This window comes from Diorhabda carinulata, chromosome 6 (assembly GCF_026250575.1).
Source record: "Diorhabda carinulata isolate Delta chromosome 6, icDioCari1.1, whole genome shotgun sequence".
NCBI lineage: Eukaryota > Metazoa > Arthropoda > Insecta > Coleoptera > Chrysomelidae > Diorhabda > Diorhabda carinulata.
In genome coordinates this window covers 15,206,833-15,221,431 of record NC_079465.1, presented here as the reverse complement: position 1 = coordinate 15,221,431, position 14,599 = coordinate 15,206,833, and the positions used below count along the sequence as shown (strand labels likewise).

At 31.6% G+C, this 14,599-nt stretch overlaps 1 protein-coding gene across 4 annotated transcripts in view; it reads right to left on the bottom strand.

Annotated features, from left to right (window-relative positions):
- LOC130894999 (transcription factor SUM-1) overlaps nt 1-7,564 on the bottom strand; it is a 109,186-nt gene extending 101,622 nt beyond the window's left edge. For all 4 annotated transcript variants that reach the window (XM_057802087.1, XM_057802086.1, XM_057802088.1 and 1 more), the window contains exon 1: nt 7,376-7,564. Coding sequence is in view for 1 of the 4 variants with exons in the window: in XM_057802089.1 (XP_057658072.1) it covers nt 7,376-7,383 (8 nt within the window). In the remaining 3 variants the exon portion in view is untranslated. The remainder of the gene's footprint in view (nt 1-7,375) is intronic.
- Between the last annotated feature and the right edge of the window lie 7,035 nt (nt 7,565-14,599).

Here is a 14,599-nt window from a genome sequence, read left to right as displayed (position 1 = left end):
TCATAAAATAGACACTAAATCGTGCTTTGAATCAAGCGGTAATTTGGTTGAACTGTCACTTATTCAAATATGTCAGCCGTAATAATTTAATACTGTTTTAGTTGTCTTTTCGCTCTTTTTAATCCTTTATCTAGCATTATGGTAAATAATGGGCTTAATATACATCCTTACTTATAATTTTCCAGTTTATCTGAAAATGAGGGTATAGGTTTGCAAAAGCAAAAACATATTTTTCAAAAATTGCCTAGAAAATTAAAAGCTACGAATTTAATTAAAAATAATAGATAAGTGATCATTGAAATTGAACATTTACCCCAAAAGCGGATCATTCTGATAAAAGGTAGGGACTTTGTTTATTCACTTTGTTCTTTATAAAGGAGGTTTGATGAGAGAACACTTTTTAGAGGTTCACAAAACTCTCGAATACGGTGATTATATTATCAGTTTCTGTGACGTGTCTAGTGTCATGTTATAGATAAATCTGTTTTTATTGTTAGTTGAAAATAGAGAATCGAGGAAACCGAAGAAAAATTACGTGAATATTATATGCTATCATGAAAGTGCGTGGCAATGTAGTTTAAATTGATGTTTCACCAACAATAAATTCGATATTTCGGAGATTGTTGTGAAAATAGAAATTCAGTGAGGTGCCAAACGTATTATAATAGTTAATTGTTAGTGTAGTGATATAAATCCCGTCCAAAGGACGACAAAACGGATATACTCCCACAAAAGGTGTTGAAGTGAATCAAGGTTAATTAAGCACAAAAGCAAAACAAAATAGAGGTTACGTGCAAATTCCAAGTGATGTTGCCGGATTATATTAGATAGCTGAATAAAAATGAAAATAGAAATCCGTATGTTAATGGGAAGAAAGTACCCCCGAACCGTTGAGGTGGGTCAGTAGTGTACTCGGAATAATGTATGCAGAAAGGGGATAAACGGTGAGAATTAAGACAAAATAGAAAACAGAAGATTATTTGAAAAGAAAACGAGACAAAGTGCATACCCCTTTGCAAAAATAAAACACCGGAAGAACCAATAGCAGAAGGAGAAATAACAGAAATGGGAGAAGTGATGTATTCTACAGGACCTGAGGATGGAAATCAAACAAATATCATAAATAAAAGCCAGCAAAAACATTGGAATGAAAGCAAGCAGGTTCAAAAAATAGTAACGAGCTAAAATGAGCAATGAAAAAATTGTGATACAATATCAAATGTTCAATTATACCCCCAAATGAAAATCCTATATTGAAGGAAACTGATTTAGTTGATACTACTTAAGAAAATCCAATTCAGTAAATCCCCAGCTTGGCACTAGAATAATATAAAATCCAAGTGTTATGTTATGTTATATTATTAACTTGTGGCGAAGTAAATGAAAGTTAAACCAAACAGGAAAAATACTTTAAAAACACGCGTCTGTTCGTTATATTATTCCAAAGAAATTTAAAACAACGCATATATCAGTTTGATAAAGAATTTATAAATCCAAAACAGTTATACGCCTCATACTTCTGAGAATCTCTCAACCCTGAGACATTTATTGCTACCGTTTAAAAGTTTGTCAAAAGTTCTTCGTACATTGTGGAAAAAATTCTACTAGATGTTCCTACCCTAGAAAAAACGAATACAAACAATGAAATATAATCATTTTTTTAAATAAAAACTTAGAGGAATAAACTAACTTAAAATATAACTTATTTCAAAATACTACTGATATAAGATGGCAGAAGATATGAAAAACAATAGTGAAACATTTCAAAGAAATTAATATGATAGCAAACTTCACAAAACAATTTTTATGTAACTTTTCAGCAGCCAAACCCTTCGATCATATACATGTAAAGAAAATATATTTTCTCTAATTATTACCGCACTTTGCCGAGTGTCGTAATACTAGTCAGTGACATACAGGGTCAAACAACAGAACTCCATATATGTAATACTCCTATATGGACAGTTCTTACGGAAAAAAACGTATCTACGTTACGGTGCCGACAGTATTCATTTTCTCTCTCGTTAGAGACACTTTATCTATAGTGCACATACTTCATGCGCGCAAGAGATGCGCAGAATTAACTGAAGCGCCGAGGAGGAGGATTATTTGTTTCACTTAGTCGGAATACCTTCCACTCATAGAAACTGTCCTTATAGGAGTATTACATATTTATGACGTACGATATTGACGTACATGTCAATTCAGCCATTTTGTTGATGCTTAATTATAAATTTTTGTAAAATTAGAAATTATTAATAATTACCTTCGAATTAAATATCGTTTCTTCTATTGCAGGTGAATTGTAATTTGTAAATAAAAGTTTGAGGACTTTTCTATAAAAATATATTTATTCTATTGCAGAAACTCAGTTGTATTCTGATTATTAGTGTTACCGGAGAGAGGTAGCGAAAGATAGAGAGTGCACTGCTTTACTGTCAAAACTTCTTACAATTTGTAGATAAAAGCTTGTAAAAACTAAAAAACAAATATAAAAATAACTGAATAAAGATACAAATAAAATAAAATTTCAATATACCGAAGAAAACCACAATGAGTAACGAAATTATAGGTAATAATTAGTGAGTAAGTCCATAGCAAAAATTAAACCAGTATGCAGTTTGCCGGAAAAATTATTATTAGAATAGAAGTCGTTTACAGAGTAGAAGGCACTTTTCAGTAAATATGCCCTCAAATTATTGTGAAATGCGGGAAAATATGTTATCAATTTGATTTCAATAGGCAAGTGATTGTGCGTTCGCGTTCCTTTGTGAATAGCTGTACAACTATCTTTCTGAAATTAGCGTGGAGAAGCGTGCTCACGAATTAAGCAAACGGATTCAAAGATGAATAAGAAAGAAAGAGTCAGAATTTTTAATCTTTTATTAAGGAGGGAGAATATAGCATCATTTCTTCATTTATTACTTAACAACCTAAATTTATGGGTTTCTAAATATCTATGTTATATACAATCAATCATACCTAACGATAATTCATGCTTTTTATCACTATGGACAAGCTTATCCGATTTCAAGTTAAGCCGATGTATCTATAGTCCACAATTTACCAACTTTTATATTTCATGGTGGTCTTTCATACAAAATCACCGAAGACTGTGGTTCAGAATTTAAAAATAACGACTTGCAAGATTTTTACTAATTAAATAAAATAGCACCTCAATTCACCACAGCAACAAAATAGTACCTCCAACTCCCCCGAGATAGGTTTTCCTAACTGAACATTATCGATGACCTCAAGAAACGATCCTTACTCTGATCAACTTCTGAAACATTCAATCCTTTCCTATAATAATACCATTCATTCTGTCACGAAGTTTGAAATTAAAATAATTAAACGACATATCAATAATTCAGATTCTTCTTATCTAAATGATCAATTAGTTCTATCTCATTATGTACAAAACCTTAACGTCATTAGATAATAATTCGAGAAAAAATGCACAAACAAAAGAAAAAATGATCAATAAAAAAACCACCAAAAATTTGAAAAAGCAGAAATAAATAATGAAAAATTAATTCCAGAGCAATTAAAATCAATTAAACAACTATCACGGCGATATTCCTATCTTTCTAGATGAGATGATGAATTGAAGACATTCATGTGGCTAAGCTTCACAACTTTTTATAACTAATCAGTATTGGATCTTTCACAATGATTAGCTACAAAGATATATTTATGTATTTTATAGACTCAGAAAAAAATATTTTACTCCACAACAAAATCAAAAAAGAAAGAATTCACGAAACTTATTTGAAAATATCTTAACATAGAAAATAATGGATCATTATAACAAGTCACAATCGACGTTATAGCAAAATTGACTAAAAAATCTAGAAAAATTTCATTTATCGATAGGAAATGAAATAATAACTTTAAATAACTCAACTTTCTATGATAATACTTCACAAATTTATGTGGATTGTCAAACAAAATTACATTCATTGATAATATTGACAACTAGATTATATTTTTCAAATTAAACTCTATCCATTGTTTAGTAATAGTAGCTCTAGAAATCATAGAAATGAAATGAAAAGTAAAACACAATTAATAAAAAATGAGAACATCTTAATACTAACAATCTCAAAAAGATCAAACTATTTCAAGACTGAGTTAGAAGCAAACAAGGTATGCATCCACTGCTTGGATCCAGACATTCAATACTACTGGAAACACTATTGACGGAATTCATCACGGTCCTCCAAGGATAGCAAGAACGCCTGGAAATATTCACTAAGCTGTCAGCCTCAACTCAGCGTCAGCCAAAAGCCAGTATATAATATAGATTTGAAGAAATCCGACGTAGGTACACCTCAAAGTGACCAGCGAGGGAAATATACCAAAGATCGTATATCAAAGGAAAGTAAAGATGAAATAAGGCAACACATAGAGGCTTTTCCTCACGTCTAGTCTCATTACTGTAGAGCCGATTCGAATAAACAGTACCTTGATCCTTTACTAAACATTAAGAAAATGTATGACTTATATGATGAATCTTGTTTAGAAAAACAAATTCTTCCACAAAGTGTTTCGTTGTACAGACACATTTTTAACTATGAATATAATCTAGATTTTCTTAAACCAAAAAGTGACCGATGTGATTTCTGTGAAGAGTATAAAATTGCCCAGCGGGAAAATAGAATGAGTGAAGAACTGGAATTGTCAAATAGGCAGCACATTTTAAAAAAATATATAATGAGAACAGAGCGAGAACAGGATGGCAAAAATACAGATTTGAACTGTGCTGTCGTCTGTTTTGATATACAAAATGTTATAAATGTACCAAAATCAGAGGTTTCAGTCCTCTTTTACAAGCAAAAAATGAATGTATATAACTTAACTGCATATAATTCCTATGACAAGCAATGTTATTGCGCTGTTTGGCCAGAAACTACATGTGGAAGATCAGGCAATGACTTGGCAACCGCATTGATGCAAATTCTTGAAAAAATTGTTTCAAACAATCCCAACATAACGGAAATAATAACCTGGAGTGACAGCTGTGTTCCTCAAAATAGGAACAGTTTAATTTCCTTAGCTGTAGCCAATTTCTTACAGAAGCATCAACACATTAAACAAATTACAATGAAATATTATTTACCCGGGCATTCCTGTATACAGGTTGTTGACAACATTCATTTCCGTATCGAGAAATTTATGCGAGTACAAGATATATGGTCCCCACTTGCAGTCACAAAACTTTTGCTAAAGACCGATAGAAAGAAGCCTTTTTGCATCATTAACATGAGGCCCAAACATCTTTTTGATTACAAAAAAAGTACAGATTGTTTAAATTATGGCAATGTTCCATACAACAAAGTCTGCCAATTAAAGTTTTTGCAGGGTAGTCCACTTGAGGTCCACTATAAAATAGAAAACCATTCTTCACAGTTCATAAGAACGAATGTGAAGAAAGAAACGAAAACTAGAAAAGGTAACAAAAATTACACCTGAAGAACAAAACCTGGATGCTTCTTTTAAAATCGAGCAAGTAAAAAATTTTTAAAACGAAGAGTTTTACAAGCCAAAAAATCGATGCAATCGAGTTTGCTTATAAGTGGATACCACTTGAAGACATATATGAAAGCCCTCATTTCAGAGTTTATAAAAAAATAACTTCATTTTCTTTATTTCACTAAATTTTTTAAGCTGTGTTGTTCGAATTTGATTAAATAATGTTTGAATTGTACTTATGCATATTTAAATAAAAGCATTTCTCTTAACTAAGATGTTTATTTTCATAAATATTTCTTAAAAAAGTAACTTCATTATTATTAAACAGTCGTTTGGAACCTTCTGGTTCTCTACATTTAAGTTGTCATAAGGTTCTAAGTACAGTCAAGTATTCAAACTTTAATTTATTTTACTTTTTTTACTAATCTATATGAAAATGTATAAGTACAAGCAACTCAACAAATAACCGAATAAAGAATTAAAACTTTCAAAATTGAATAATTACTTTGTTCGACACATTTTTAAGAATGCCAAACATTAATATCGATTTTCTGAACAATTTTGAATTTGGCGCTTGGAACCCTCTGGTTCTCAGCCCACGAATTATTCAAAATTATTTATTCTAAGTAACGCTCATAGAAGAAAAGTGCCCCATTCTGGAAAAAAAAATACTACTGCCGACAAGAATTTAAATCAAGCGATAATTGCACTTTGGAACTATTATATTCATCCAGACATTGCTACACCAGTGGAGCGAATCTACAAGAACTTATTATACAACAGATAACCAATAACGAAATCTTCACAAAAGTATTAACTGAATGTACATCAAATCAATACCTAGAAGTGAACTGACCATAATTAAAATCACTCGAGCAACATGCGAATTCAGAAAAGCAAATCAAAAATTTGAATCAAACTTCCTGGAAGCCTAGAAGTACCACTCTCAAATCGATTTCGATGGACTTAACTATATTAATAAAAAGGCAAGGAACATCAAATCAATTAGAGAATTAGAAGTTTCAAATTATTACAATATTTGGCACATTTTTGGCAATAATGATTATCAACCTTCAAATCTACGAAGATTGCATTTGTACAATTGACAAATGGAATTCAGAACACTCTGACGAACAAAGAAAATGTAGCATGTGCTTTCTTAGACATAGGAGGCACCTTTGAGAATACTTCACACGAGGCTGTCGAAAGAGCATTAGATGCGAGAGGAGTAAATAAGACAATCTCTAGATGGATATCACAATTACTATCTACTAGAACAGCAGAAACGAAAGTAGTGCTAGACACCATTTCAATAACTGCAAACAGGGGATGCCCACAACGGGGAGCTGCGTCCACACATATGTGGAGCTTAGTAGTAGATGAACTCTTATGCGAGTTGAGGAGCTTGGCATACCCTGTCAAGGATATGCAGACGTCTATGTCGTCTATGCAAAAGGATGCTTTGAGAATACACTTTGTAACATAGTTCTGCTATTCTATTCTAGAAGTTTTTGAACTGCAATTTATACTAGGCAGCTAGACACTTTTTCAACTTTTCTCCCATGTGAGAACGTCCACACTCCATAATTTACTTGTGAATGCCATTGAAGTTATGAAAATTAATTGTACAATAGAATCATTTGAAAGATTTGGTTTTCAATAGACTCGCTTCCAATTCATCATCTTTCACACGCGCAAATAGGAGACTTCACCCTATACAATAATTAGTGATGATAATGAATAATGAATATTGATGAGTTAAACAAAAAATAAATATAGTTATTATTTACTGGAGAGTTTTAGGTTGAATTTTTTTCAAAATATATTTAAAAAGGTTAATCGATGAATTATTTTTATTTAACGCAATGTGAACTGAAAACATGCTTTTCTAGAACATTACCGAATCATTCGAAAGATTGCACAAATTGTTTGAATCCACCACAAAAAGAACTTGTTATTTTACACAAAAAACTTTATTATTAAAACTATCGTATCATATCACTTAACGCATTTTAAAATCATGTGCTCGAAATGAAATCTTCAATAAAACTGAATTTCCATAGTATTTTTGGCCTTTACTTCCAACGTGTGTCTTTATCTAACATCTGTGATACATTTCTAGAAACGCCCTCCTCACATATTACAAATTAGCTGTCAAATTTGTCCCATACAACTATATTTCTTATACTTTCCATCATTTCTCATATTAACAACCGTGATATTGAACAATATGTATGTTATTTTATGAGAGTTAAAAAGTTTGATTGATTTTTGTGATGAAAATTGAGCATACTTAAACTGTTAGACACGCCCACCGATACAACATCCTGCCAATTAGATGCATTTAATGAAAAAATAGTGACACGCCTTTTTTTTTCATTGTCTCCTAGCGACGGATTTTTCTTTTATTAATAGGAGAATATCAATTAGAATAAAGCTTTTTGGATAAATAAACTCTTAATGAATTCGGTAACTACCTTAACAGTAAAGTGGGTTCCGCTAATTGCTAAAGGCAAATGAAATAAAGTAAAAACTACATATCCATATCAAACAATTTTTAAGTTTATAAAACTTTTGAAATCATTACTATGTATTGTCTAGAAAAACAATTTTTTGAGAGACAAAAAAGAAAGAAGATATTTCAGAAAACCCGATCTATAGGCTGTTAGTTATGGAATGAAATTTACCCATAATCAGCAATATCATTGTTTTATTTGTACGAGGTCGTTGGTCTGCTGTGTCGCAATACAACATTTCCTTATTATTAATTATAACAAATTTGACTTTATTTGTACGAGGTCGCTAGTCTGCTGTATAAGCAATACGATATGACTTTAGACTTCATGGTAGTAACATAAAAATCTGTGTAAAATAAATTAAATAAATTTTTTTATAAAAATATATTTTGTGATTACAAAAATATAAAGTTGGCGCAGTCAGTAGGATACTGAAAGGGATTTTATAGTAAATAACCCTTTGGTATCAACCATCAGTTCAGTGTTAAGAAGAATCTACGTAACAAGAAAGAAGAAAAGAAGAAATAAAGATAACCACAATTCTGTAAGTTGCTCATTCCTTTTTATTTATGTCATTCTCCTCACCTATTGCACTATCTATAGAAGAAAATCGCATTAGTGTGAATAGTTTTAATATAAGTATTATAGAAAACGATATATCCTGTTATCTAGAAAAGGAATTCTGTAATTTGTCTATTGAAGATTCAATTAGTAATTCCTTCATATCGAGTACAAGTAATATAAGTAATTTAACAATATCAATTCCAAAATTTGATACTAAACTTTTGGATATTGTTCCAAGATTCGATGGAACTATCTTCTTTCATGGATATTAGTAATACTTCAATAAAAACATATTGGGATCCTGTCAATTCTGCTTGTGTTCAAAATATAAGTCTTATTTATGGAATTTATTCAAAATTAGTAGGTGATGCAAAAGAAGTATATAGTGTTTGTATCGATAAAAGTTGGAAATCTGTTAAAGAAGCATTAGTTGCACATTTTGGTGATCAACGTGATGAGAATGGCTTACTTTTTTATTTAGATCAATTAAGACAAGGTAATACCGAAAATCCTTAACATTTTTATACCAGGGTTGTCCAATTTAAGCTCATTGCATAACTATGTCGATCTTCACGAAAATGGAGACACCGTTAGAATAAAAAAGACGTTTTACGACACTCACGCTCTGAAAATATTTTTGTGCTGTTTAAAATAACTATTAGGTCAACTATTCGTGCTATAAAACCTAATACAATAGGCGAAGGCAGACAACAAATCATTTCAGAAAATAATATAAGATATTTACAGACATAAGACAAAACTTTGATAATTCTAAGACTAGACCTGTACAGAAACAAAACTTTACCAATAACTCTCTTAATTCCCAGTTACTTACCACCACAAAATTACCAAAATAATTTCCAAAATCCTAACCATTTCCACGTGGCCCAATCAATATACAATCACGTCCTTCACCACATCAGAGGTTTTCCTTTAATCGCCAAGTTTTTGGCCCTACAAGAAATCAGAATTCATTTAAACCAAACTCCCAAGCCTACAACCAAAACCTACCCCTATCAGTGGAATTTCAAACAATACTTTTAGAAAACCACAGAATAACCTTCAGAGACCTATTCCTATGAGTGGAATTTCAAATTACTCCATAAATCGACCTTCCACATCAGTATATCGAAATCAAACTCCTAGAAACCAATATCTCCCTCAACAAAACTATATATCAGAAGAATTATATAATCTAGATGAATCCCAAAATCCCTACGGATTAACACAAAACCCAGAAGAAAATTATGACGATTTCAATCCATGCAATTCACTACAAGAAAATAACCCCGAATTTTTCTATGACAATGAACAAACCTTAGACGATACAAAGGACGAAAACTGCGAAAATACTTGTTGGGTATTTTCTCGATGTAGCCTCAAATCGAAACAATCATATAGAACTACATTCAATCTATGACAGAACTGATCTTCCTTATATTAAAATTATGAATCCACTTTTGAAACTCTTAATTGACACAGGTGTTACCAGATCATTCATTAATCCTGAAATAGCAGAAAGTGTTTTTTCAGATTACATTATTAAAGAACCTTTCACTATCTGCTCCTTATTTCAAACAACAACGAAAGATTATTGTGCCAAAATTCCGGCATTTCCAGAATTCAACACAAAATCAACGATAAATTTTTGTATTTTCAAATTTCATAATTTTTTCGATGGCCTTATCGGTTACGACACACTAAAACAACTAGGTGTCGAACTAGATCTCAAAAACTTAAACCTCAAAACAACTAAAGCTCAGCCTCAGCCCTTTCACACTACGAAAGTAAAAGAAAATTAATATTTTTCGCTAGTATTATATCGAATCTGCAAAAATTTCTGTAGATATTCATAATGGTATTTTTGGCACACCGCCAACCAAATTATTCAATTGCATAACTAGAGACGGAATTTATCAGGCAGAAAATGGTTATGCCCCTGTAGAAATTATCAACAATACAGATAATATTGCAGAAATATACTTATACGAGCCCGTTAAAACCATTCCAATTGAAAAGGAGTACAAAATTTTTCATGTATCAGTAACACCCCCTTTTAATAATATTAGCAACGCTAATGACGTAACAGAATTAATACGTACTTCTCACTTAAATGGAGAAGAAAAGATTCATATTATTAAACTTAAACTGTATGAAATACTCAGATATATTTCATAGAGAATATTCTCCGTTAACTTTCACAAATCATGTTAAACACCAAATGAAAACAAAAGACGAAATTCCCGTATACACGAGATCTTTCAGATATCCTTTCATCCATAAACCCGAGGTTGAAAAACAAATAAATGATATTTCTATTCTTGGCCGATGTTAATTCTTCTCAACTCTCGATTTAGCTAGTGGATTTCATCAGATAGAGATGCATCCAGATGATATCAAGAAAACAACTTTCAGTGTTGAGAACGGTCATTATGAATACCTTCGTATGCCATTTGGAATAAAGAACGGACCTTCAATCTTCTAAAGGGTAATGGATAACGAGAATATAACGAGAATATATAAACAAAATCTGCTTCGTCTACATGGACGATATAATTGTCTTCTCTGCATCCCTTCAGGAGCACATCGTCAATTTAAAGAAAATCTTCCAAAAATTAAGAGAGTGTAACTTGAAGATTCAGCTAGTCAAATCAGAGTTTAAAAAAAAAAGTTACATTCCTTGGTCACATAGTTACGCCGGACGGGATAAAACCAAACCCGGAAAAGATTCAAGCTATCCAAAATTACCCGATTCCGAAAACGCGAAATAAAATTATTCCTAGGATTGATAGGATATTATAGCAAATTTATTAATAACTTCGCGAAAATAACTAAGCCTTTCACCCTGTGTTTGAAAAAGGGCGCTAAAATAAATATAAACGATCCATTATACATTAAAACTTTCGAAGATTGTAAAGATTTACTAACTAACCAACCAATTTTAGCCTACCCCGATTTTACTAAAGACTTTATCATAACTACAGATGCTAGTAATTTTGCTTTCGGTGCAATTCTATTCCACGGCCCTATTCATATGCCTCACGCACACTCAATGATGCAGAAACATCCTATTCTACAATAGAAAAGGAACTTTTGGCCATAGTATATGCTACAAAATACCTTAAACCTTACATTTTTGGTAGAAAATTCAAAATTGCTACAGATCATAAGCCCCTACAGTGGTTAATGTCTCTAAAAGAGCCAAACTCGCGATCAGTACATTGGAGATTAAAATTAGAGGAATTTGATTACGAAATTGTCTACAAACGAGGTAAATCAAATGTCAGAACTAGATGGCAACTATATGTTACCAACGAATCCTTTCAATCTCAAATTATAACATTCCTTGAACAATATGTAGTTCCAAAGAAACAATATGTATTTTACTTTCAAAATGACGACAATGAAGTTCTTTATAAAAATATGTGTAGATTCATACCAGAAACATTCAAAAATTCTGCCTTTAAATTACTCAAATCAAACACCCTTCTATTTGATGTCCTTAATGAAAATAGGCAACTTAATTGTCATGAAGGTATAACAAACCACAGAGGTATAAATGTATCTATTCAGAAATTGAAAAATAAATATTTTTGGCCCAAATTAAATGAAGATGTAAAAAATTTTATAAATAATTGCAGCATATGTCAACAAGAAAAATATGAAAGACATCCCCCTTTAATAAAATTACAGTTAACTCCAACACCCATCAAACCATTCAAAACTATGGCATTAACCATTTGCGACAGTTTTTCCAAATTCGCACAAACCTACATCATCCCACCACTTTCGGCTATTTCACGAGTACCAATCTTTATTAAAATTCGTTTCTCATTTTAAAATACCTGAAAATATAATCTCGGATAATGGAACCGAGTTCTGCCAAAATATGATCAAAGAATTTGCCAAATTTTATAATATCAATTGGCACTACACTCTTCCATTCAACCCAAATAGTAATTCAGTTGCTGAAAGGTTTCATTCAATAGAACATATGAGAACTCTTTCAATTAGTAAACCAAAACTTACCTCTTTCGAAAAACTGAGTTATTCAATTATAGGATATAACAATTCTATATACTATGTACCATAGGTTACAAAAAACAAACAGACAGACAAGCAAAGACTAAACCTTCTTACAAACCCATGTTCTGAAATCAGAAGGAATTACAGTTACAACTCCTCAAAATACCTACCACAAACTTTTATTTAAACCTCCCAGGAAACTGACCAACGTTATTTTACAGGATGACGATCCTCCCATTGACAATGATTCAGAAAATTCAAGTGCACAATCTTAAAGACAACCCCGGTATTCTGCCTTATAAATTAGGAAACACTAAAGTTAAAACTGCTACACACACCTTTCTCTACTACATTCCACTAAAACCTATCCAAGACCAAATAGACTCATTAACTTCCTCTTTTCGACAATTGAGAATTGTAATTGTAAACTCCACAGCTCCCAATAGACTTGCACTGTTTACAATGTACAAACATTTACATCTTGAAATTGATAACATAAATAAAAAAAAATTCCTAGCAAATTATCCAAAAGAGCTTTAATCAATCCTCTAGGATCTCTCGTAAAATTCATATCAGGAAACCTAGACGAACAAGACGCAATAGAAATTATCAATAGTATTTCTCAATTAGAAAATAGCCAAAATAAAATTATAAGAAAACTCAATAATCATATTACATTAAATCAAAAGTCTATGAATGTTTTAAATGATACATTATCAACATTGAACAGAAACAAAATATCAATTTTCAATAAAATAAGAGAAACACAAACAATATTAAATGAATCTTGAAGTAATGTTAATCAATGTTTAGAAATAAGGGATATTATAGATCAGCTAAAATTTAATTTAGACCTAATTTTAAGATTTTTAACAGATATCTAAAACTCAATAGGTTTTTCTTTATTAAACGCCGTACAACCTAGCTTAATTTCTCCAAATAATTTTAAAGAAATTATAACAGATTTACACAGATTCCACAATAAAGATCAAATATTCTCAGCGGATGACTCCTTAAATTTTTATAAGATAGTGAAAACAAAAGTAGTTTATGCGAACAATAAGTTGATTTTCTATATAGAATTTCCTCTGGTCCACCCAGACTCCTTTGATCATCATCATCTCTATTCCATTCCAAATATAAATCAGACTATTATTATTCCCCAATCACCCTTCCTTATAATGAGCAACAATTTGTACCAATACCAAAAAGAGAATGTACCGATCTGCAATCAATATTTCTATGTGAAGAGAATCGAGTCCAGCCAACGAAGAAAATAGACTGTGCGACATCTCTACTCTCATTCAGTGGCATAAATAACTGCAAGCAAGTGCCTGTCCAGATGAATTTCCAACTTATAGAAGAACTAAGTAATAGCCATTACATTGGTATTTTTTCAGAGACAATGAATTTTACATGGCACTTACCTTTTTATTATTCCACCCAGCTGCCAAATTAAAACCTCATCTGTATCATTTTCGAACGAAAAGAGTACAATTACAAGACACGCCCTAACATTAGAAGAGATTACCGAAACCTCTTTCTCAATTATGAAGGTACAAAAATTGAAAATAGAAAAGATTCATCTGGATAAACTTCATCAAGTACTCCTTCAAGAAAAGGACGAAAAGCCATTAGAAGAAATTAGAACCCACCAGAATATCTCCATATATGGCTTTAGTAGCATCACGATAATAATCTTAATCTTTTGCAGTATCTACATATTTAGGAAGAAACACTTGATACTGAGTTTGTGTAGAAGAGAAGAAACCTTCAAGAACCCCGACAACACTCAAGTTGCTCCACCGCCGTTACGCTCTTGAGTTCCATTTGAGGAGGGGGGAGTTATGGATGTCTTTGACGTCAGTAGTTACAATCTTGCAATTGCGAGCCATTGGGGATGTAAATATCGACAAAATAGGTCGATTGACATTAAGATCATCTAGAAACATGAACAATATCAAAAGGTCTAAGAAATTTATAGCGAATATCAGTTGTGAATTCTCACAACTAAAAAG